This window comes from Cnephaeus nilssonii (genome assembly GCF_951640355.1).
Source record: "Cnephaeus nilssonii genome assembly, chromosome: 4".
Lineage (NCBI taxonomy): Eukaryota > Metazoa > Chordata > Mammalia > Chiroptera > Vespertilionidae > Cnephaeus > Cnephaeus nilssonii.
In genome coordinates, this window is record NC_137075.1 from 63,378,847 (window position 1) to 63,405,431 (window position 26,585).

The following is a 26,585-nucleotide window of genomic DNA, read 5'->3' on the forward strand; positions in this document are numbered from 1 at the left end:
TCTTAGAAAGCTTTTATTTGGAAGCTCTAACATCATGACTTTCTTTAGTGATTCCTTACAGAAGACTATGAAATGGACAAACTTTATTCCACTGTAAGTTACTGATAGCTGACAGGGAATCAGAATTGTCAGTTCCCAAGTTCCTTCTTGGTTTCTTTACCCTGTTAGTTACCTGCTGAGCCTGTGAGAATGAGGGAGCTGCTGCAGGTACCATTACGTTTCTTCCAGCTTCTGCCAGCTGTCCATGCCTGCCAGCACCCCACAAGTAGACATCACATTTACCTCCCAAGTGCCAGTCCTAGAAAAACACAATCATCTGTACCAAGTGTGTGCCAGTCTCTATGGGAGACACCAGGGCACAAACACACAAGCATTTAGAATGAGAAGATTTACTGAGAAAAACCATATAATTATCTTCATCTTTACTGACCTCAGGTCTGGAAGTTGCCCAAGACATAATTTGTTCATCCATGCCATTAATCCATTTACTGTTATCCTGCAAGGCAGAGCAAACATCAGGATCAATCTTGCTTATCTGTTTTTAAATATCAACTAAGTGTTATTCTAATAACTAAGTCTTCTTTCCAAAAGAGAACTTAGTAATATTATGAGAAATTAAGAGCAATTTTATAATTACGCCAAACTTGATTTTTTGCATTGTTAATATTTCCCTTTATTATAAACACTTTCATTATCAATTATATCACTATCACAACTGCCTTGGAAATTCAAAGCTAACTTCTGAGCACCTGCAGGTACAAAGTCATGTGCAAGAGTCACTGACTCTGTGAACTTGCTGTATAGCTTTGGGCAGGTCACTTCATTTTGCTGGACTTGTTTCAGTTTCCTCATCTATAAAATGACAGTTTCTATAGCAAGATACTCTTAGATACCATCAGAATGCTCTTCCATAGTCCTTATTTAATGGTAATTAAAAACATGGCTGAAGTGCCAAATAATTTGAATCCATATGTGGAATAAATCTCATAAGATGACCAGGAAAAGATGCTAAAATATATACATAATGGGGCAAAAGTAGGTTTACAGTTGTGAATATGCAAAACAGAGTTTATTCTTGTATTATTATTTATTAATTACTATATTATTTTCCATACAAACAACTGCAAACCTATTTTTGCTCCATCCTGTACAAATAAAATATATACTAACAAGGCACTTATGGACTTAAAAAAAGGGGGGAGGGGAGAAGATATGGGACTATATCATTGAGAACCAGCATGTTTACAAGAGCTCCACAGTTCTCATGTCATCAGATCGAAAGATACTATCTAAAAGCAAAATATTTTAAATTTATCTAAGGGTATGCTTCTAGCTACTCAAGCTAGCAAATACTTACTGAGGGTCTGCTATATACTAAACACCCATGCTACAACTGCAGCTGCAAATAACAGCAGTTCACCTTACACTTACCATTAGGAATACAAGTTCATCCTCTGGAACTGGCTCTAGATCGGGAACAGTAAAAGATTCTGGGAACTGTGCTCCGTTGGTCAAGGCTTCAGCAGCTTTTATGGTGGTTGAGAAACACTCTAACCAGGCCCACTCGTTTGGATTCCAGGATGCAGGGTCAGGGAGACAGTTCTGGTGGTGTGGTGGCACTGGAGGGTTACACAACAGCTGATCCAGATGAAGTCCCACAGCAAGGGAGGCCAGACACTGCATGTAGGGGCTGTGAACAAGCTGGTCGCCACAAACCACATGAGGCTAAGAGAAAATGCAAGAACATTATGTTGAAGAGCCTTTCCCAAATATTCTAAATTAACCTAGTGCACAGCTAAAGCCTGTAATTTATTCTTTAAGTTTATTGTTTTTTAAACTTTTTACTTTGAAATAATTTTAGATATAAAGAGTTGCAGAGATTTTACAGAAAACCCTTCACACAACTTCCTCTAATGTTAACATATTACATAGCTATGGTGCAGTTATCAAAACTAAAAAATAAACATTGGTACAATATTAACTCAACAACACAACTTTTATTTTTCCCCACTAATGCCCCTTTTCTGCTCCAGAATCCAATTCAAGATATCTCATTGTAGTTAGTATATTTTCATTAGTTTTTCTTTAAGTTAAAAAAAAAAAAAAGCAGACCGGTAACAACTGAACCAGAGAGACCTGCTCCCTCTCACAACTGCTCCTTTACCCAAGGGAAGCCTGGTAGCGAAGAATATTCTTCGTTCATGGCTCTCCCTGGTCCTAACAGAACAACTCTGTAAGAGCTAAGGGATTCAGAATAGAAAACCTGGGCAAATACATCAGTGAAATAACATTAATGTAGCTTGACAACAAACAAACAAAAACAACCCCCAAACACAAAACAACCAAACCCAACAAGCTTTACCTAGGAGGCAGCACAGTGACTAGTAAGGCCTGAAAGACAGGTTACTCAGGCTCACATTCCATAATTCCTCATCTAGTATTTAATGACCTATTTAATAGTTCAACCTTAGCCCTTCCATACAACTTTCCACGAGGTCCACCTGATAAGTGGAAAAGATGTTCACTCTGACACCCACACTCACTCCCATCTCCCAACTTTGGGATGGCAAAACCACATAAAAATAGATATGTGGGTTAAAAAAGGGAAGATGATACTCTGAGGCACAGGTATTTTAAAAAATTTTGGAGTCAATAAATAACCTGAAGAATGATATAAACACCACACAAATTTAAGGGTCATTTTAAAACTGATTCTCACTTAAACAAAGCAGGAGTAGAATTAGGATTATTAACAACTGTTTTAGGCACAACTTAGCTTCATTTGATTCTGCCCAAATAGCCCCATGTATTTTCCTCAGATCTCACGCTCTTAAGGGATAAATTCAAAGCTATAATTCAAATTGTCAGAATGAGCGTAATCGCTCACCTTTTCATAGGCATACTGTTCCTGCAGCATCATGGGAAGCCGCTCCAGAAATGCTCTCATGCAGGGAGCCATGTTTAGTCCCAGGACACCCTGCTGTTTCAGGGCTGTCCTGCAGGTTGCTAACACGTGATTGGCAGCAGCCCATTCTGCTGTACAATTCACGACCAAAACATCCTGATGGGAAATAAAACATGCCATATGATTTGTTTTAATAAGAGAAAATTCTATCACCATTCACATCTGAGAAGGTTCATATCAATAATTGCATTAAATACATTTGCTTTTTGGACATTTTATGCTGTACTTTTAATGCCTATGAACTTTGAAACATCCTAAATTTTGTCTAAGTAAAAACAGGTGAATAATAAATAACCATAAAGTTTATGAACTACCTTGGATTAGCTGATTCTTCTTAAAGAGATAATAGCAATTATTTGCTATACATAGGACTTGTAAGACAAGGCATCTAGTGTAACTTAAAAGTCTGACATGACCACAGGGTACTAGAAGTAGTACCCTGCCTGCTGAGGGACATATCTGCAAAAGAAGCAACACGTTCTAACTGTGGCTCTATAGTTTATTATATACAAGCCACTACTGCCTAGGGTCTGCTTCTATATTAGACTTTAGTAGGACTATTCATGCAGGTTTACAGCTCTACTTTAATATCATTTAACCACATAAAATGTAAACCAAAGCAGCACATTGGTTGTATTCATTAAGGGTATAAAAGGCAATACTATAGGGAATAATGTCATATCATAGAATTACTTCACAGCAGAGGGATAGTATTTTTCTTCATAGAATAAATTTGGAAGACAAAATATATTGTGTATACTAGAGTTAAAAATCTTTGGGATGGTTCTTCTTTTATGGAACATTCTTTTAAGAAAGTCTGCTGCTTTCTCAAAAATGGCAGAAAGTCAAAAAACACAAATAATTTCCAATAGAAATAAAGCCCTTCAATAATTAAACATTTCACTGATGTCTAGGGCAGTGATGGCGAACCTATGACACGCGTGTCAGCACTGACACGCGTAGCCATTTCTGATGACATGCGGCCGCACGCCGAAGATGAAACATTTGCTGCTCCTGAGGATGAAACATTTGCAACTAGAGTCTTGGAGTTAGTTTTTTCCTCAAAGTGACACACTACCCGAGTTATGCTCAGTTTTTTGGCGAAGTTTGACACACCAAGCTCAAAAGGTTGCCCATCACTGGTCTAGGGTATAGTAGAACGAGTGGAGACCTGGGTTCTAGTTTTCTTTCTGCCACTAAATAACTGCAAGAAACAATCCCTTTGAATATCAGTTTTCTCCTCTGTAAAGTGTGATGTATGACTATGATTTCTAAGATACCTAATAGGCTGATATCCCATGATTTTATATAATTGCAAGTTACCTTTGATCTGTTTGAACAAGCAGCAACCCCAACATCCGGAATCCATACTGTGGCCTGAATAGCTCCAGAGCCTATCACAACAGTTTGCAAGACAGAGCCATCCTAAAATGAAATGCATTTATCAATACACATTACTTAATCTTAGTTATTATTTACATTTTAAATCTATACTTCACATTCACAAAAACATTCTAAAATCTGCACTTCCACTAAATTTGGTGATGTCCAATTATATACCTTCTACCCAATTTTCTAGAGCCTAGATCACTTTCAATAAGAAAAATTAAAAGAGTGGAGGATTCTGAAAGAAGTTTCTCCAGTATTCAAGATATTTATTATACAAAATATTCCTAGAATTGGTTGGGTTAATTTTTATCATATGTAGTTAATGTAAAAACATTTAAGGTAAAAATAACATCTGTACTCTTACCCTTAAAGACCAAATGTTCATGAGCCCACCTAGTCCACCAGACACCAGGGCCAACCCATCTGAACTGAAGGCAACTGTCCGGACAGGGGTAATGTGTCCTCGTAGCTGATAAACACATTTGGCTCCAGCTGGTTTCCTATATCCATCCTGCAATTCATTTTTATTTTTAACATATATTGAAAGTAAAATAATTTATAGATTCAAGATTTACAATTCATTCTTGGAAATTTTATATTTCAGTGTAACATTAGAGAGGAGGGAAGGACAACTCTCAGAAGGATTAGCCTGAATGAGGAAATAATAAAACATTAACCTGATTCTCCTTTGCTCAGGTGAGTTTCATCTTTTTTTATATACTTCTAAGCTGTTTCCTAACTTTTCAAATTGGCAGAAGTTTCTACATTTCTAATTATCCCTCAGACATAGGAAAATTCTAACTTTTGCTTCTTCTTCTTTTTTTAAAATATATTTTATTGATTTTTTACAGAGAGGAAGGGAGAGGGATAGAGAGCTAGAAACATCGATGAGAGAGAAACATCGACCAGCTGCCTCCTGCACACCTCCTACCGGGGATGTGCCCACAACCAATGTACATGCCCTTGACCGGAATCGAACCTGGGACCCTTCAGTCCGCAGACCGACGCTCTATCCACTGAGCCAAACCGGTTTCGGCATCTAACTTTTACTTCTTAATGAGTATTTTAATTTTTAACATGAGCTTTATGTAATTTTCATTTTTAGCATCTAACATTTATGAGTTGTACATGCTGGCTCTATACAAACAGGCCTCTCTTTCTGTTGCATATGGTTCTCTCATATGGTGTCTAATTTGGTGTTTGCTCTGTAGGTTTTAGAAGTGTGACAGGTAAGGCATGTCTAAATGCTCTCTACCACAAAGAGCAAACTAGATTTATCTTTAGTGCTTTCACCTCCACCTCTGAGATATCTTCCTCTCATTAATAAGCTACCTATTCCTACTTCCCTACCCATTTCTCCCTGCCCTTAAGGTTCCTCTTCCTTCTAGTTATGACAGAGTATAATATCAGATGTACTCATCTATCCAAAGATGACATAAATCCTATTTCTTCCAGGGGTGTTTGTGTCATGAACAAAACGAAGAGCAACAAAGGTTACAAACTGTTAGCTCAGGGATGCAATTTGATTGGCCACCCAGTGTTGTAAAGAATTTTTAAGACAGGTATCAAAATGTGTAATATTGGGAGATTTTATTTAAAACACTGGATTTTGGGCTTCTATAAAAAAAAATTAGACAATTTGGCAGCAATAGGCTCTTATTTCTTCAAGGTAACAAACAGCTTTGTAGCAACTGTGCCCATTATATGAAGCATGTGGACTTCTGTTTTTTTTTAACCCTCTCCACACCTTCCAATTCCCAGCTTCAGGAATTTTTATTTGCCTAGATGGCCCTGTAAGCATACATTTGAATTCATAACCTCTGTTTAAGATAAAGAAATTGCTCTTCATAGATGGAATTCTGGTATCAGTAGGAGATACTTTAGATAAGGTATGCTCCTGTGGTGTTCCTATTGCACTGTACCAAAGACTTAACTTAGGATTCATCTATCTGTGGTATCAATTATATCCATTACCCATAAATGATCATCATTTAATACTTACTGAATATCTCATCTTAACAAGTAATATGGTGTCTATGACTTACAAAAAAGTAATCCAATTCAGAGAGCACATAAGCATGACAATTATTCACGTTTCCTTAATGGTTCTTATCTTTTGATGACTTATACTATTTATGGTTTCAAATAAGGTTTTAAAAAACACCAGAATGTTTTACCTGGCAATTTGATTCCTGGTCCCACCATCCTTCTGAAGTAGCCACACTGGTTTGTGTGATACCTTGTGGAATACGCCAAACACATACTAAGCCACTCTGACAGCCGCTTAAAAAAATGATCACATAAAACCAAAACATGTCAATATGCAGAAGTAAAAATATTTTCAAATAACAATCAACTGATAGAACTACTACAGTTTTATTTTAAAATTTATTTGTAGTAGGTATGCTATAATACAACTAGGTCCGATATTCTAACATCATCACACCCAGATAAGTAGATCACATACCAAGTTTCAAATTCTTTATTTCTCCACGGTGATCTTATGATATTACACATTTTAAGATTAACACCTGACAATAAACTTTTTAAGACTACGGAGAAGCCACATGTAATTCAAGTAACAGTTTATATTAACATAAAAATTAAGACAGATGTACACACACACACACACACACAAATTTACAACATACGTAGCCATCAGTAAATGCAACTTGGATCCTTTCCCTGGGAGGCTGCACCACGCGATGCCATTTACAATAGATGGATGGCAGAGTGAATGTAGACAGCACCAGCATCCTGAAATAGGCCCCCAGAGTTTCACATTTTCTTCTTTGGCACACGTCATAAGAATATGACCTGTTGGGTCCCACTTCATACTAACAAGAGTATCCTTAAAACGGTAAGGGGAGAAAAAATCGTATTAATACTTCCTTAACAAATACATTAAACTCAATATTTATGACCTATTCTAGAACTTATTTGGAAATAAACATTATATGCAAATCAGATACTGTTATATGGTTCCCAATCACTAGACCCAACTCACCCTTAAAAATAGTCTGCATCATATTATTTGCTATAGTCAATGCTCAATAAATATTGGTTAAATAAATAAATTCTGACTTTGAAGGAATATGTTACTCCTCATTAGTATTTTTAAGTTATCTTTATTGACATTAACTTTGAAAAAGAAAAAAAACTTTAAAAAAATGTACCCCTCATACCAAAATAGCAAATACTCGTGAGAATCATGTTTTGTGTTTATATGGTTATCATTGTGTTTTCTTTTTTTTTTTTTTAAACACTCCTACACAACTTCACACTCCTGGCTTCATGCATTTATGTTACTTGCCTAGCTGGCCCTGATAACATCTGAACTGGCAACCTTTGTTTAAGGTAAAGGAATCATTCCTCATAGATGGAATTTCTCTTATTAGAGGGAGGTACTTTGACGGGATATTCCAAGGATGTTCCTATTTCACTACTTTGGTTTTATTTATTTCTTGGCTTAATGGCTCTCTTACATAGACTGTTTCATGTATATACTATGGTTTACAGATTTTGTGTAACTATAGAATTTTTTTGTTTTATATTAAAAGCCTGCTTACTGTTTTTTAAAATAATATGTTTTTATTGATTTTTTAGAGAGACAAAAGAAGAGGGAAAGAGAGATAGAAACATTGATCAGAAAGAAACATCAACTGGCTGTCCCCTGCACGCCCCTAATGGGGATTGAGCCAGCAACCCAGGCATTTGCCCTGACCAGGAATCGAACGGGTGACTTCTTGGTGCATAGGACGACACTCAATCCACTGAGCCACACCAGCTGAGCTAACAATAAATATTAAATCATAAGTGACTGATGTAAAAAATTTTTTTAAAGAAATTAGTATCAAGGAACACTACAATAAGAAACACAAAAAAATAGCCATCTGGCAAAGATGCTTTACCTTATGTGCATCGATTAGAACAATGCCTCCTTTCTCAAGTGGCTCCTTTGTTCCCAATAATAATTTTCCATCAAAATAACCCACTGCAAATGGTCTGTCTTCACTGAACCAAGCAATGCAAGTTACGGACACTAACATGATAAGAATAACAGAAAAAGAAAATAAAAGAGAGATTTATTTGTCATTAAAAAGACAAAAGACTCTGCAAAAAATATATGTTTCTGCAAAATTGTAAGTAAGTTTCCAGGCACCTCTGTAATGAATTTAGATAAAATGTAGGCTTATTGCAAGGATTCCATGTAACCCACTTTACAAGTATTATTTACAAGGGACAAGGACTACCACACTTAAAATATATACAGGGTGTCCCCAAAAAAATGTATATACATTTTAACAGCTGATAACTCAATTGATGTTTTCTTTCTTTTCAGATTTAACCCATTGGAATTAATAATGGTATTCAAGGTGTGTATACATATTTGGGGACATCCTGTATATGTATTTTAATATTTTGATTATAGTTTACATTCACATTATTTTGTATTAGTTTCAAGTGTATGGAATACCTCATTTTTTAAATCTTTCATTATTTTCAGGTGGGTATTGAAAGACAAATATTGAATTCCCATGCTGATTTTAAGTGATTGTACCAGGTTCTTTCCTTTTGGACCAGAATCTGCCATGAAATTGAGAAGTGAAATAGCCCAAGTCATAGAAAGAAAATGACTTGTCCCTTCTTTTGCTTAATATACCCTTCTCAGCATGTTTCCATATTCTATCAAGCAGATTCTATTCCAACAAGGCATATTCATATTTGCTTCTTTAAGTATATATAACACTGGATAGCTACAGAAAAAAGTAAAAAACAGTATTTATTTGTGTGAGTAGAATGGGGACATGAGAACTAAGCAGATGGGAGAAAAACTTTTTGTTGTATACCTTTTTTAAGTTTAAGAAATTTTAAACCCTATGAATGTATTTAAAAAAAACTTTTAAAAATCCCCAAATTGTTCTATTCTGTTAACAGAGTACCATTGAAAAATAGGGCTGTGAACTTTGAAAGAGCCCACTGCTCCAAACAACTAACAAAAACTATCTAGTAAGATACCTATGTACCCAAAGGGAACAAAATGAGAAAATAAATGAAAGTAGACTTCTTACTATCTCTTGAAAGACTAGGAACTACCCTCTCCTCTTCGTTCCCCCAGTTCCTCAATTTCACTCATTTGTTAACAATTTCATCTTTACCAATGATTATCTTTTTTTTCTTGGGCATTCCTAACTTTCAAAGAAGACTTAGAGACTGTCATAAGTGTTCAGATACACAAAAGATGAATGACTAATATAACACTATTAGATCTCTTTTGGCAGAAACCTCTGGTATGGGTTGGAAGAGAAGTGTCTTTCAACTTAGTAACTAATTAAAATAAAACACCAATTGGACAATTCAGAAAACAAAGCCAAAAGTAACATTCACTCAGCATTTTTAAAAGCAAGTTCCAAAAAAACCCATAGTCTATTTGATTAGGGAAAATCACTTTCTCAACTAGACACAAATCTGGTCATTTACCATCCTTTCGATAGCAATGCTCCAATTCTTGACGGTGCATGGTGGACACATCAACAACTTCAATTAATCCTAGAGATCCGTCCATCCGCCCCACCAACAATAATTCTGGAGACTCTCCTGACCAGGCTGTAGCTGGACCCTCCTCTGGCCAAGCCAGGGAAGATACCCAATGGGGCTGAATGTCTACTAATCCTTTTCCTCCTAAAGAGAAAGAAAATGTTAACTGCTTGTTACTTAATTCTTAAAAACAATAACAAGAACAAAAATAAATGCTACTTAATTCTAACATAGCTCAAAGCAGTCCCCATTTTCAAAATAGACTACCAATGAATATTAGACAGAATCCTTCATTTATATAAGACATAGATTAAGACATTAATAGGCTTTTCTAAAACTATGAATGTAACAAGTATGGTAACTTTGTAGAAAAAAGAGTAAAGGAAAATAGTGTATAAATGTTAATCACTTAAGTCCTTTCCTAATAATTTCTGAAAAACAAATTAACATAAGAAATTTACCTACAGTTAAGGCTAGCTAGTCCTTCACATATGTGAAATAGAACAGCCATTCCTCAAATGTACAAAAATGAACAAAATACTGATAAGCCCAAGATTACATTATTTTTTTTTTGTTTAGGATTACATTACTGATTTTTACTTTCGCGAGAGGTATTATTAAAAACTGACAAGAATTTTTACCAGTGAAACACACATAAATAATAAAAATATTTTCAAGTGTTTTAAAAGAATACATAGCTGAAAATTGAGTGATCACTACTCCTCAAATCCTACTCTGAATATTTAGTGGTACATGAAAAGAATTTTTAGTTTACAGCTATTGGATTTGTTGAAACTCCAAGAAAGGAAAATCAGGAAATGAACACTTCCTCTTTAATTTAAACCATATTATGCATAGATTTTCACAGTTGATTAACAGACTGTGAGTTTCAAGGTGAAGGGAAGCCATTGCTTGGACTCAAAAGTGCCTTTAGTATTTACATGACTTACCATTAACTTGCCAGATATTCACCATCTTTTCCAAAGCGCCAGCTAGATATTTGCCACTGATACTCCAGGAAACAGGCAAGAAACTTGGATCACTGGGTGACCCCAGGCTTTCCTCAGTATCCCCTTCCCTAGAAAATAATAGATAAGTATGAAATTTTAATCCCCATCATCCAAAAGTAAACTAAACTTTGAATCTTAAAGTAAGGGTTTCATGTAGACCTCAGTACATAATAGCAGAGTCTTAACATTTCAACAACTTAGCTAACAGTATTTGACAATCACATGTTCTAGTGTTTGTCATAATGTCAAAAAAAGAATTATAAAAGAGTGATGCTTAGATCATACACCATTTAATATAGAACATCATTTGTCAATAAAGACATTCTGATTCTGTGTGGGTTGTACAATGGTTTCTACTCAGAACACACTGAGTCTTGTTTGCCTGATCTCTAGGTAAGTTCATGGAAAAGAAATACCTACTATAGCTAGCTACATTCTACTACAAAAGAAATATCATTACTCTAATTCCTAAATAATCCTTAAAGAATGATGGAATATTAGCCTACTGTTTTACAGAAATGAACATTTATTTGCAAGATAATAGATTTTGATTTAATTCTGAGTAATTCCAGATATTGGTAGTTAATAATTTTATTTGCCAAATACTATCCTATATAATAAAAGCCTAATATGCTAAGTGTCTGGTTGTCCATTCAACCAATCAAAGTGTAATATGCTAATGATATGCTAAGGCTGCTCAACCGCTTGCTATGACGTGCACTGACCACCAGGGGGAAGATGCTCCGACCGGTGGTTTAGCTTGCTGCTGGGGTCCAGCTGATCGGGACTGAGTGAGATGGGCCGGACATCCCTGGAGCCCTCCTGCAGTCCCTCCCTGGCCCTGATCGTGCACTGGTTGGTCCCTCAGCCTGGCCTGTGCCCTCTCGCCATCGGGTACCCCTCGGGGGATGTTGGAGAGCCAGTTTCAGCCTGATCCCACAGGCCAGGCCGAGGGACCCCACAGTGCATGAATTCGTGCACCGGGCCTCTAGTTCTGAATATTTAAAAACATACATTGGGGATATATAGTAAGACTATTCTAAAAAAAACTGCAAAAAATTTTAGTGACAGTTTGATTACATTAACACAACCAAAATACAGCATGTTTAGAATTCTCTTACTTTAGATGTTGCACAAGAAAGGTCACGTTAACACTCACAATCTGTTGAACACACAGGTCTGTTGCAGTGAATATTGCTTCTTGGTAACATTCCACACTCGGATAGTGCCATCATTGCCACTTGTAGCCAAGAGTCCTTTTTTATTACACCAAACACACGTCATTACCTAGAAAAGGTGAAAATGTCCAGCAATATATGAGCAAGTTTTAATTCAAATGATTCTGTCATTTGAAAAAGTTCTATCAAATTAAAAAATAAATCTATCATTAAATTGTAAAAGAAAGTATGTATGTTATAATGCAATAGGCATGGTCTCATTCTTTTCTAATTAGCTTGTGAATACACACCTATTTAAAGTATAGCTTTAAAGTATTATGCACCAAATCATTTCAGTTATCTGAAACCTGTTGAAATCTTTACTAAACATGTTTATTTAATTTAAAAACGTATTTAATTCAATAAAGTATAAATACTGCAACAAGTATGTTTTATAAAATAACACATACTAAGAAATGATTTTTTAAAATATATGTTTTTATTGATTTCAGAGAGGAAGGGAGGAGAGAGAGATAAAAACATCAATGATGAGAGAGAATCATTGATCAGTGGCCTCCTGCACGCCCTGTACTCAGGATTGAGCCTATAACCTAGGCATGTGCCATGCCTGGGAATCGAACCAGAACCTCCTGGTACATAGATCGATGCTCAATCACTGAGCCACACCAGCCAGGCAAGAAGTGATTTTAAAATTAGTGAACAGAGCCCAGTCTTCATTTCCTAAACTGCCCTTGTCACTGCTCAAGGGCCCAGTGGGTTATATTAAAACAGTGAGGCCAATGTCTTTTCCTCTTGCATGTATAAGCCTTCATCTTTTGTGAGGCTATTTCTTTGGTTTTCTTTTTATTCACCATCTGATTTTCCTGTTTGTATAATATTATATCAAACAAACATACAGAGAGAGTTGGCAACTACCAGCTAAATATTGATAACTTTGTGTGTGTGTGTGTGTGTGTGTGTGTGTGTGTGTGTGTGTGTGTGTGGTGTGAGCGGGGGGGGGGGGGGGGAGAGATATAAACTTTGAGCTCTTTGAGAAGGGCAGAAATTATTTTATAAAGCGATCAGCACACTTGGGACTCAAAATACATACTCTGTTCTGATGAGCCTCCAACTTGATAAAGGAGCATTTTCTGAGATCTCCTCCCATATCAGCAAGTGTCTGTGGAGTAGTCTGGTTGTCGCGGTCGTGTGCAGCAAGAGTGCGCACAAGCTGCTGAGCAGCCCATTGCCTATGCTGTGAGGACAGCCTGGAGGACAGGCAGCAAGCTGCCAGGGCATTAGCCAGCTCCAGAGGGCCTACAGCAGAAGGATCATAGGAAGGATGGGCATACAATTGAGCAGTTAAACCTGCTTAAACAAAATAATGAAATGATGCCCAGGTGAGAGCTGGTGGTGGTGAACAAACAAAAATGGGTTAACCCATATCTTTTAATAACTAGCACTTTTGCAAGTAATCATTTCACTAACTTATGCATACAAGATATAATAAAACATTTATCTCATCAAACTCTATAATAAATCTGATTCACTGCAAATGTACATTTATATTCATCAATCAATAAATAGTCTTTACTCTAAGGACACATAGACTAAGAATGCAGCAAAAATAATTTTAAGGCCAGGACAAAGGCAGCATGCCCTAAAAAATAAGAATTTGGCCTTTGCTGCTCAAAAGTGACCTTAACAGACAGTCAAGGGACTGGGTTGAGATCCTAAGGCCCATCTCTCTTGACCACATGGTCCTGATAAAAAAAAAAAAAAAAAAAAAAAAAAAAAAAAAGTAGACAGCAGTGATTAAGTACTCCTTTCAAAGCATTATCATCCTAAGACAGAGAAAAACAGCACTACCATTATCTAAATCTTATTAAGAAAACCTATCAGGGTTATTATCTATGGCAGTGATTTTCAACTAGTGTGTCACGACACACTGGTGTGCTGCAAGAATTTTTAAAACATGCAATACCTGACTATTTAGTCAGGGGCACTGACATCTTTTCCCTTAGACTGTCAAATAAAAAGAATGACAACAGCCCACACAATAGCTGTTCCATGTGAATGAATCAAAATTATATCTATTATTTTTTTCAGATCAGCAAAAAACATATTTTTTGGTGTGTCACAGAATTTTAGTAATTAGTTTATGTATGCCATAAGATGAAAAAGGTTGAAAATCACTGATCTATGTTGACTGAAATCATAATCTAATAAAAATAATCTAATCAAACAAGACTAATTTGGTAGATTTTCTAATATTTTCATGCACATTGAAAAAGTATTCATGTACTTCTTTTATAATCTAAACTTAAGAAGCATACATGTTATGTAATTCACCATATAGAGCAATGAAAAACACATTTTAAAAAACATGAATCAAACAGATTATACAAATTCATTAGAAGATTGCATAAATTAAATGGTATAAAAGTTACCTTTCTTTTCAACTTCTGACTTATCATAGTTAGGTCTCAGTTTGGCCCCTTTGTCTGCTAGTAATGCCACAAGGGCCTGAGTTACAACAAAGTTTGGGGAGGTCACAAGCTTATTCTCTTCAGCAATTCCTCGGAGAAAGCTGGGTAGAAACTTTCGCTGAATTGGATCATCAACTGTAGTTAGATTTACACCTGTTGCAGCAGAAATCAAGTTCTGAAGAGGCAATTGGAACAAATAGGTTTAATTTTTACATATAATTTTGGAACAACGATTTTATCTCAAAAGGCTCTTTTAAGAATTGGTTAGAAATAAGCAATGCAACAAGAAAAGCACTGAAAACTAGCTTACCTGTGTACACAACTGCACTAGGAGTTTTGCAGCGCTAGGAGTGTTTGATGCCAGACATCCCACTGCTGTGCTCAGATAGGCCAGGCAAGAGATGGGTTTGTTGGCTTTGCTGTGCCCACCTCGTGAGCGTTCTGTGGTGCTTCCCATGGCAGAAGGGCTGGTGGAGAGGCCAGCTCTCCCTGCTGCAGCCAAGCACATTAATCGAACCAGCGTTCGGATATCTGTGAGCCCCAGAGATTCAAGACCAGCAGCCAGGCTACAACTGGAACCACTGCCAGGAAAGGAAAACACTTCAGATGGAGGAAGATAAAAGTTTTCTTAAGGGACCATTTGGAGCCCTGCATATCATCCACAGTACAGAAAAACAAAATTAAAGGCAAGCTGCACTATCACTAATCATACATTTCCTAAGAGATGTCCAAAAATATTATGTATGCTAGAAACTGTTATTGAAACTTAAAAAAAAAATACATTGATGTATACTTGAAGAATAACTGAATTACTGAAGTGTAACATATAGGAATGTTCACAAATCATGAATTTTCACAAACTGAACAAACCCATGCAACTTCCAGATCAAGAAGAGAACATCGCCAGGTCCTCAGAAGCATGCTTGGGCCCTTCTCAGTCACTAGGCCCTCTAAAGTAACCACTATCCTCACTTCTAAAGCCGTAAGTCAGTTTCACCTGTTTTTGAACTTTGTATAATAAAGTATTCTTTTGTGTCCGGCTTTTGTTCAACACTGCTTGTAACAGACTCATCCATGTTGTTGCATCACAGCAGTGGTTATTCATTTTCATTGATGTATAAATAAAATGTACCACAATTTATCCATACAGATGGTAACCAGGTGATTTCCAGCACAGTGCTATTATGATAGTGCTGCTGTGTTTGTTCTTGCTTATGTCTTTGGTGTATATATGTAAGCATTTCTGTTGGATGTATACCCAGAAGTGAATTTCTGGGTCATGGAATATGTTTATATTCACCTTCAGTTGGTACTGTACTATCAGACAGTTTTCCAAAGTAGTTGTACCAATTTATTTCCTCACCAGCAGTGTATGAGAGCGTTAAGTGTTCCATATCCTTGCTCACCTTGTTCCCTCAGTATTTTAAATTTTAGACAGTCTGGTGGGTATGTAGTAGTATCTCATTGGGTTTTTATTTCTCTGAAAACTAATGAGGTTGAACAACTCATCTTTCATGTTCATTGGCCATTTGAAGATCCTCTTTTGTATTATTTTGTATTTTGCCCATTTTTGGGTAAGTCTTTCTCTTATTGATTTATAGGAATTCTTTATATATTCTGTTGGTTATATGCATTGCTAATATCTTCTCCCATTTAGTGACTTATTTTTAACTTTCTGACTTAATGACTTTTGCTGAACAGAAGTTCTTTTTTAATGCAATCCAATATATCAATCTTTTTCTTTATGATGAATGTCTTTTGTGACTTAAGAAATCTCTGCCTATCCCAAAATCAAGAATAAATTTTTCCTATGTTACTTTGGGAAACATTATTGATTTACATTTTACATTTAGATGGAAAAATCACTTGGAAATATTTGTTTTATAGTGTGAGTTTGGGGTCAAGACTCATTTTTCCCTTATGTGAGTAAACCATCTGACTTAGCCCAGGTTATTGAAAAGACCATCCTTTCCTCATTGCTCTGCAGTATAAACACTCTCATAAATCAATCCATAAATCAAGTGTTTATCTATATGTTTGGGTCAGTTTCTGAACTCTTCTCCACCACTGTCCAAATTGTCTATTCTTAAGCCAATACCATGTAGTCTTATCTAAATCTTATTTTGAGTTTTTTTTCAGGGTCCTTCTATCTTCAATGACAGTTAAATACCCTAGCTTAACCATTTCTTAAACGGATGACTTTCAGGTATACTTGGCTCTCTTCCTTTTTTTTAACATTATACTCCATGTCTGAACATGGCAAGTCTTCATAATGGAATGTGCAGGTTGACTTAGCTACACGGTTGATTAATTCTGCAGAAAAACTCATTTGACCTTTTATTTCTACCTTGTACCAAATTGATCAACAGCCCAAGTTTCCTATTTCAGATAATAAAATGTTTGTAGTTGAGTCAGTTACTATAATGGCATTATTTTCTACCTAAGAAGTGCCAAGTATTAACTGAATGATTGAACAAATCAATCAATGATGACTATGTCCAACTTCTGTCTTTTAATACTAGATACTAATTTTCTAAAAATTCTATCTCATCCTCCCAACAATACCAGACTCCAGTCTAACATATTCTCGAAGCTAACTTAGCATAACTTGACACAAACTAACACCTACCTGACTGAGAGAAGAGACAGAGCTCTCATGACCATGGTTCTGGACAGAAGTACCTGAGCAGCAGCAGTCACTCTCCTTAGAGCCACCACTCGGTCGTGAGGGTTTGCTAAGGCAGCTGCCTGCTCACCTAATGTTATTCTCCCAGAGGAACTCTTTTCTACAGAGCCATGGCAACCTGAAAAATAAGATTTTGTTTAGTTCTCAACATGGTAAGCAAAAAAATATCTACACTACTGAAAATTTTCTAGGTTCTAGGCTTCAAAGGAAATACAGAAAACCAAAGTGTTTTGCTCATCTGGAACTTTGTTAATCAGAAAATTCCTTGGGAGAAACAGATACTTCTAAGTCAATAATCTATATATATAAAAACCTAAGCGACTGTTACAACTGGAATGACTGGTCGACCAGTCACTATGACACGCACTGACCACCAAGGGGCAGATGCTCAACGCAGGAGCTGCCCCCCAGTGGTCCATGCGTTCCCACAGCTGGCCAACCTCCCCGTCTCTCTCCCCGGCTAGCCGGCCAACCTCCCACAGCTCTCCCCTCAGCCCGCAGGCCCTGATTGGGACTGGGCAAGACGGCCCCAATTGGCCCTGATTGCCGGCTAGGCCTAGGAACCCCACCCGTGCACAAATCCATGCACCAGGCCTCTAGTCTATTATAAAACAAACATGCTTCTTAAAATATTTTGGTTTTATTTATTTTGCTCATGTATCACATCTGCTGATATTAACAAATACAGAAAAGACATAGTTTTAAAAACATGCTTTTTACACATAAAGGGTCAAGACTGTCCCAATTCTTTATTTTGTATTCCCTATAACAAAGTTACCACACCCTCTCACCTAAATAAAAAAAGTTGGCAAAATAGTTTCTAATCAGTTTCAGGATTCTCTTATCACAAAGTTAAAAAAAATCTTACTCATATTTTATCAAATTTTTAACACTTCACTATTTCATAAAAACCACAAAAATCAAACCTTAATATTATATTATACCTTCAAAATATGTTAAAACAACTGGCTCAAAATACTTGATGAGGTGAGAAAATGTTGAATCCTTATTCTTCTTCTTATTTACCTTTACCTTCTTATTATTTATCTAAAAAATAAATTAATATAGACTCTATGAAATCCATACCAATTAGCACGTCAATTTACCTATTTGCATCAGAGTTTCTTCCATACTGTTGGTGGCTGTAACCATTGCTACTGATGCTCCCAATGGATCACTGTCAGGGAATTGAACTGGTTCTGGGACAATACGTCGATCGTTTAAACCAAGTGGTCCAGCAAGTAATTCAAATTCTTCTTCACCTGTTAGCTTTTCATCTTCATCAACATCCAACATGTCCCAGTCTTCTGGAATTTAAATAAACGTATGTATGGTATGTGAATATAAACATGACATGATTCTGCTGGCAATGGTTATTGTAAGATATGTCTAAGATGCAGTGCCCACAAAATGAACTATGGCACCATCTCCTGGTGAGCCGAAAAACTGCACTCCTAAGGCATAGGGAGACTAGATGGGTAAGAGAGTCAAAGCAGTCAAATCCATTTTTTTCCCCCTTAATTCTTTATTGTTAAAAGTATTACGTAAGTCTCCTTTTTTCCCCATTGACTTCTCCCCAGCCAAGGCAATAGCAAAGGTTCAGCTAGTAATGAAGGTTTCAACTAATAAAAAATATTGTTACGGGGTCAACAAAGAGTTTTTAACCCTGTCCATAATCAGTAGGAAATGAGTTGTTTCAAGTAAATGAATGCTCTAGATAAACTGATGCTTGCTTAATTTTTTTTTTTAACTTTCCTCAACTAGGATATTGAAAATGTATATACACTTCCTCTACTTTGAAAACAAAATGCCACACAGAAATTCACACTTTATGGTAAAACTAGTATTTCAACCAGGTCCTTTTCCTTTAACTTTTAAAACTAGGGCCGATGCTATTAAACTATCTTGAGCTTTCTAGGGACAATTTAAGTTAACATGTACATAAATACAAACACATGAAGGTAAATTTTAGTAACCAGATGTTAAGCAGGAGGTATACATAAAAATACATGTAAAATAAAGAAGCTCTCAAAACAACTACCTTCATATACACTGTCCTGCTTGCCAATTAGATCTGGAGCTTGTCCCTTGTACCTGCACCAAATATGAAGAACAGTGTGTTTTTACATAAAACAGTTAGTACCCAAAAATGCAAATTAAGTCATTAGAACATTTTAAAAGGTCATTAATAAAGCAACACAAAATAAAAAAGTGTATTTCATGTTATGGGCTAATGTAATAAAAACCATTGATATAGAGGCAGTACACACTTACTTACAAAATCAATGACTATTTCAATAATTACTGGGGATGTTTCTGGGTCACCTACAACTTTTTAAATCAAAACCTCTTCCAGAATACATTAAAGATTTTAATAGTCAAAAACCGTACTCACTAGAAATTAATTGCTATTCAAGGACATAAAGAGATATTTTAATGGAAGCTCATTTAATCTAAACAATCTATTTTTTCATGAAGAAAAAGATATTAAGATATCAAAAATATGGTGAAAAACATCAATGAAAAAAATTAACCATAAGCTTCCAAAAGGTTAAGGCAAGGATCCTACCCACAATTTGTCAACAAGTCAAAGGTAACACGAACTCCAGTGAAGGACCTGCTGATAAACCACTGTTCCTGGACTACAGGTCCCCAGCTCTGACAGGAACATGAATTCCTCAACCTCCTCCATCCTTCCTACTCCCAATCCAGCAATCACAGGACTTTAGGAAATGTTAAAAAGTAACTCCTAACATGAAAAAAGCTACTATTCCCATGTCTTTAATGAGAGAGACTATCATTCAGAGGGACTGGATCTCCATACAATTTCAAGGTACCTTTCAGAACTTGTCGTCTTGGATTTGGTCTTCAGGGCTAAGTACTTTTCCCTGCAGCTGCCACAGAGCAGGTAGTATGGATTTCCACTCCCACATTCACCACCAAACCAGCCATCAACATAGGAGCCATTGCTGCGGTAGCCCTGGCGGTTTGCACTGCGCCCACAGCCTGGGTGATTTCTCTTCATGTGCTGATTGAAGCTGACAACACTGCATTCACACAGTTCACACACCACCACTTCTTCCCTGTCTTCAGACTCACAAACATGCTGCACAAATGATTACATATCAAATTATTAGTCAATTTAACACAAAATTAAGAAGAGGTCAACAGATTATTGATATTAACTATTTTATTTATATATGCTGGAATATTTGCAATATGTTCATTAATGCTATATAAGAAATTTCTTTCAAATCCAAATTCACATCATACAATCTTAAAGTGTTTTTTCTTTGCCATTCCTCTCTCTAATAAAAGTAACTGACTACCCTACTGAAAAGAGAGTTAATAAAAATGACCATCTGCCCCAGCTCAAATGATTTTTTAAAATCCCTCTAATGAAAATTACTTTTCTTTAATCTAGTCATAACATGCATACCTATTTTCTGAATTTCTAAGAAGTTATTAGGATTCATTTATCTTTATTAACCTAATATGGTAGATGCTCTTTCCTGTAGGACTTACACCTGTGAACTTTTCAGTTTCACTGCTATAAAAGCATAATGCTAAATAATGTAAACGTCCAAACCCACCATGTACCCTGATCCTGGATAGAGGTATTTATAAGATCTAGGTGGCACTGGTTCCTAGAATGAGGCATTAACAGTGATTAAATGAAACCTGAAGGAGAAAAGCATGCATTCAGATAGCAAGGTGAAAACAGCAGCCATGTTATATACCCAGCAGTCAACTGAGACCTGAAGCCTGTTTTGTAATCATCTTTGATATTAAAATCAAATATTACCACAATACAGCTCTATTCATCTAGTCTAGAGAGAGAAGCAATAAAATCGCACAGAAATAGCAAAAAGAGAGACTTTTTCTTATTAGTTTGCAAGTATGAAAGTAACATTAACCATTAGAGCCCCAAACTTCAGGATGAGATGTAAAACTTTTCAGTGTTACAACCCTAGGCAAGGCTGTTATTAGTAAGCTGCATAAACAAGAGGGCAGGAAAATAAGTCAGAGCAGCCCCCGCTGCAGTCACACACACCCAGGTAGGCCAATCCAGTACCTCTGGGATCCACATTCCCAGAATATCATTTTCACTGGTCAGGTCTTGTCCAAACATTGCTTCCATTGCTTCATCATCAAGATCAATTTCCAATTCCTCATCTAAATTAAAGTCATACAATGCCCCTGGGTCTTGCTGCAAAGATATTCCTTCTCTCCGACTTTGATTCCTGTGGGCCTGCACAGAGCGGTATAACCCCGCTCAGAACAAAACAAAAAAGGTATTTTATTTGCATGTATAAAATAATTCTGAATATTGTGCCAATTCTTAACTGCCATGCATGCAGGTGAGAGCCTATCTCAGCTGACTTATTGGATTCCAGACTATAAACATAAAATTTTACCTATCAATTTTGCTTCCTCTTCTGTAAAATGAGGACAACAGCACTCAGACCTGGCAGGGCTGTTGATAGGTTTAAATAAGATAACCCATGTAAAATACTTCATGACGTTAGTTATATAAAAAAACACCCAAGAATGTGGGCTGTTATTGTTCCTTTAGGTTTATTTTTTTAAATCAGTCTCTTCATTATACTGTATATTAACTATACATCCTATATTTTTTAGAACAGTTTCAACTTCTCTCTGTACATGGAAAGACTATTTATGTTTTAATATTTCAAGGATCAAACTCTGTTTTGACAAATTACATATCTTAATATTTAATTTGGAAAATAGGTTCTCTATAACTTACCCTCCAGAACACAATCCTAGAAGTATTTATTAATGTAATGAGGAAATCTATTTTTGCTTATCTAGGGTCTTACCTAGTAATGAAGCCCTAAGGTCCACAGAGTACATCAGAAAAGCCAGTGCCTACATCTTTGGTACAGTGTACTTTTTCAGCTCGTTTTCACTATTAATATTAAATTTTAAATATGTATCTTCACTCTTAAGTTATAAGTTGCTTGACCACAGAGAGCATTTATGAAATTTCTCAGCATCTAAATGTAACCAGTACTTCTGCACCCCCAGGGAACTTAAAAATAAATCTATGAATGTATACTGTGGTTTCAATTTTTGGAAACTATGTAAATACACGGAAAATAATATAAAAATAGTCACTGTTAATGTGGAGGAACTGAGTACTTAGTATCATTAGTTTACATAGTCTGTACTGTTCCTTTTATATTTACTTTAAAATATAAAAGCAAGGTATATAATACTATAACCAAGAGAAGGATGTGAAACATGTAATTACCTGCTCTTGCTAGCAATGTGCGAGCAGCTAAATCAAACTTGTGCCTTCTTGTTACTGCTGAGCGACCCCGAGTTGGTGGTCCACTACCAGAAGCTGCATTCTCTGTATGATCCAGATTATCAGGGCTGTAAGTGTAAGTTTGAAAGCAACATGGATTTTTAAAAACTATCATGAATAGAAAGCATAGGTGCATGCTTGCTTGTGATGGTACTTTTTTCTCCAAATATTACTGAGAATAAAATATAGTTATAAAATTTTGAAACATATCTTTTGTCCCTGGTAAAGCTCCTAAGTTTTAAATGTGTCATATTGCCATGAGCAACAATTTTTATGATTTTGAATTATGCCAAAAATGAAATGATGCTTAATACATGTTCAAATTCAAACTAGGTCAATGGCCTTAACTAAATCCCAAATGATTAAATACTTAAAAATTGAAGTGATTGTGCATCCTTGCATAAAAGAAACAAATATTTCAAAGTAAATTACGAAAATATTTACTAATCTTGTCAGAAAAAGTCTGTATATTACGTAAGATGCACAAATCATTACATACATATGACTTCATGGACAAAAATGAAAAGTTAAGATTTAAAGTCTTAAGAAGTGCGGAAGGAGGAAGATTTTAGGAAGGACTGTAAAATATATTATAGATCATTTTGGGCTAGATATTATCACAGATTTTAAAAAGGGTATATTGTACAGATATTAGAAACTAAAGAATAAAATATATAAATCTACATTAAGAGCTAGAAAAGGCTTACAAGTCCATTTCCATCAAATGTATTAATTAAATCAATTGCTAATATTAAAATGAACATTGTATTTCATATCACCTATATGAAATAAAATTATTTTATTTTTCAGTTTCCTCTTTTCAGATCAATTTTATATAAAATTTTTTCCTTCTTTCCCTGAAAACATCCATTCAAGATAAAACTGGTTATGTCATTCTTACCCTTCACAGAAACATAAACTTGAAACTAAAATGTCCATCTTTTCATATATCTCTATCAACTTTACATACATTAGAAGCTCCTATAAAAGGGAAACAAATGGGGCTCTTGGGGGTACCACTTATAACACACTGAACAGAAATATGGAGGATGGGAATTTCACCTTTCACTAAAGCCTTCCTCCATTTCAGCAGCATCAGCCGATGGTATGTCTCCTGGTGACTGCAAATAACAGGGATCATTTGATTTCCCAGCACTGCCTAGAACTGCTGCTCCGTGCCTTGAGTCTGCTGTGCTGCCTGACTGAGGCTCCTCCTCATCCTCATGCCCAGGGTGCTCTATCATCCACATGGCAAGGACAGTGATGTTCTGGGCATCAGCCTCTCCTCGAGCACCTGAACAGGGGGAAAAGCAAGTCTGATACTGACTTTGGGCAAAATAATTAGTTATTCATGCTAGTGTCTGTTATGATGCCACTGTAACTAAACTTGATGTTAAAAATCTTACCAAGCTTTATGGCCTCTTAAAAAATATTGCCCTTAATAAGATTAAGTTTCTCATATCTGTATATACTGATATATAAAAACTTATCCTACCTGTGGCTTCCATGGCTTTGGCAATCTGTCGAAGGGAGAACCCCATTTCCAACAAGGGTACTGCAATTGCTGGAGGAGGAGGAGAAGTTGAAAGTCTACTGCTTGGGTCTGACAAGGCTGAGACAAAAGAAAGAGAAGGAAAGACCTAAATATCACTATATAACATGAATAAAGTGTTCTCAGTGTAACCATAAGTTTCTTAATGTAGTTCAAATTCAACACAAATTTACTCTAGCAAGAATTCATTAAATGTATAACTATGACTAAACTTGTTGTAGATTACGGTTTTTCATAAAGATAAACCTGCTAATACAAAATAAAACTGCTGAAATAATGTAAAACATTTTATTTTGAAATAGTTACCTACTTACAAAAAATTTCATACTTAACAGACAATTGCAAGAGTGCACAAAGAATTATTTTACCCCTGAACTGAAACTTTTTGCAGACAATCTCCCCTGAATACACTAATATATAACTCCTACAAATAAGGACATTCTCCTGCATTACCACAACACAACCATCAAAGTCAGAAACTTAAGAAAATTATCATCTAATCTAGATGTCATTCCAGTTTCACCAAAAATCTAGGTAATGTTCATCACAGCAAAGGATCCAATCTAGGATCCCCTTTGCATTTATTTACTTTTCATGTTTCTCTTCAGTGTCCTTAGGTACTTTGAAGATTACAGGCCAGGTATGTAGTATAATGCCTGTCAATCTAGAATTCTACAACAGTAAAAATATTTTTCAAAACTAAGGTGAAATAAACTCTTTCAGACATACAAGAGACAAAATAATTCATTACCAGCAGATCGCTACAAGGAAGTCTTTCAAGCAGAAAGAAATGACACCAGATGGAAATCTGGATCTACATAAAGGAATAAAGAATCTCAGAACTGGTAAATATGCGAGTAAATATAATCCTATCCTATATAATAAAAGTAATATGCAAATCGACGGAACGGTGGAACAACGGGTCGCTATGATGTGCACTGACCACCAGAGAGCAGATGCTCAACACAGGAGCTGCCCCCTGGTGGTCAGTGCGCTCCCACAGGGGGAGCGCAGCTCAGCCAGAAGCCCAGAAGCTGGGCTCACAGTTGGCGAGCACAGCAGCAGTAGCAGGAGACTCTCCTGCCTCTGCAACAGCACTAAAGATGGCTGACTGAGGGCTCCTGGACTGTGAGAGGGCACAGGCTGGGCTGAGTGACCCCCCCAAGTGCATGAATCTCGTGCACTGAGCCTCTAATATACACACACACACACACACACACACACACACACACACACACACACACACGTTTTTGAATCTCCTTAAAAGACAATTGTCTGTTTACAGAAAAAATAATAACAATGTATTATGGGGCTTTATAACATATGTAGAAGTTAAATGTGTAACAACAAAAGTACAAAGGCTGAGAAAGAGGAAATGAAAGAACACTGTTGTTAGATTCTGTTAGTATACATGAATTGATAAAACATTACTTAAAGGTAGACTGTGACAATTAAAGGTGTATACTATAAACCTAAAAGTAATTTCTAAAAATATAATACAAAGTATAATAAACCAACAACGGAGATAAAATTTTAAAAAATCATTTAATCCAAAGAAAGTAGACAAAGGGGACAAAGTACAGGTGAGATAAACAGAAAGACGGTAAATTTAAGCCCAATCATACCAATAATCACACTAAATGTCAATGATCTAAATACCCCAATTAAAAGGCAGAAAGCATCAGGTTGGATTTTAAAAGGCAAGACTTAACTATAGGTTGCCTTTGAGAAACCCACTTACATATAAGACACAAATAAGTTAAAAGTAAAATGATGGGGAAAAAATATACCATCCAAACACTAATGAAAAAAATCAGAAGTGGCTATATTTATACCCGACAAAACAGATTTAAGGGCAAATAATATTACCAGGGATAAAAAGAGTCATTACATAATGAAAAAGAGGTCAATTCACTAGGAAGACATAAGAATACTAAATTTTTATGGACCCAAAGACAAAGCTTTAAAATACATGAAACAAAAACTGATCAATGAAAGGGGAAATAGACAAATCCACAATAACGGAGGTTTTAACACCACTCTCTCAATAATTTATAGAATAAGTAGACCAAAAATCAAAATAACAAAGACTTAGATAATACTAAAAACCTACCTGACCTAACCAACAATTTATAGAACATTCCACTCAATAATAGCACAATACACACTTTTCCCAAGTGCACGTGGAATATATTTCAAACAGAGCATATTCTGGGCCATAAAACAAGTATCAATAAATTTAAAAAATTTAAATTGTACAAAGTATGTTCTTTGATGATAATGAAATTAAGTTAAAAATTAATAAAAGGCATCTGAAAAATTCCCCAAAATTTGGAAACAAAATACTGTACTTCTAAATAATGTCAAAGGAGATATCATAGTAAATGAGAAAGTACTTTAAAGTGAATGAAAATGAAAACACAGCATTTCAAAATGTTTGAGTTGTAGCAAAACCAGTGTTTAGAGG

General features: G+C 35.8%; 1 protein-coding gene across 1 annotated transcript in view; it reads right to left on the reverse strand.

Moving 5' to 3' along the window:
* The window catches only part of HERC1 (HECT and RLD domain containing E3 ubiquitin protein ligase family member 1), a 174,190-nt gene that overhangs the window by 24,613 nt on the left and 122,992 nt on the right, over positions 1–26,585 (reverse strand). Inside the window, exons 41-63 of the mRNA XM_079769878.1 lie at positions 24,062–24,178; positions 23,629–23,860; positions 22,510–22,634; positions 21,289–21,509; positions 20,072–20,340; positions 19,276–19,328; positions 18,341–18,541; positions 17,178–17,352; positions 14,859–15,129; positions 14,510–14,723; positions 13,171–13,376; positions 12,062–12,189; positions 10,843–10,970; positions 9,836–10,036; positions 8,266–8,396; positions 7,006–7,205; positions 6,532–6,637; positions 4,719–4,865; positions 4,289–4,390; positions 2,888–3,061; positions 1,432–1,725; positions 431–496; positions 173–298 (exon numbers count right to left, since the gene is read on the reverse strand). Coding sequence (XP_079626004.1) covers positions 173–298; positions 431–496; positions 1,432–1,725; positions 2,888–3,061; positions 4,289–4,390; positions 4,719–4,865; positions 6,532–6,637; positions 7,006–7,205; positions 8,266–8,396; positions 9,836–10,036; positions 10,843–10,970; positions 12,062–12,189; positions 13,171–13,376; positions 14,510–14,723; positions 14,859–15,129; positions 17,178–17,352; positions 18,341–18,541; positions 19,276–19,328; positions 20,072–20,340; positions 21,289–21,509; positions 22,510–22,634; positions 23,629–23,860; positions 24,062–24,178 — 3,887 coding nt within the window. The remainder of the gene's footprint in view (positions 1–172; positions 299–430; positions 497–1,431; positions 1,726–2,887; positions 3,062–4,288; positions 4,391–4,718; positions 4,866–6,531; positions 6,638–7,005; positions 7,206–8,265; positions 8,397–9,835; positions 10,037–10,842; positions 10,971–12,061; positions 12,190–13,170; positions 13,377–14,509; positions 14,724–14,858; positions 15,130–17,177; positions 17,353–18,340; positions 18,542–19,275; positions 19,329–20,071; positions 20,341–21,288; positions 21,510–22,509; positions 22,635–23,628; positions 23,861–24,061; positions 24,179–26,585) is intronic.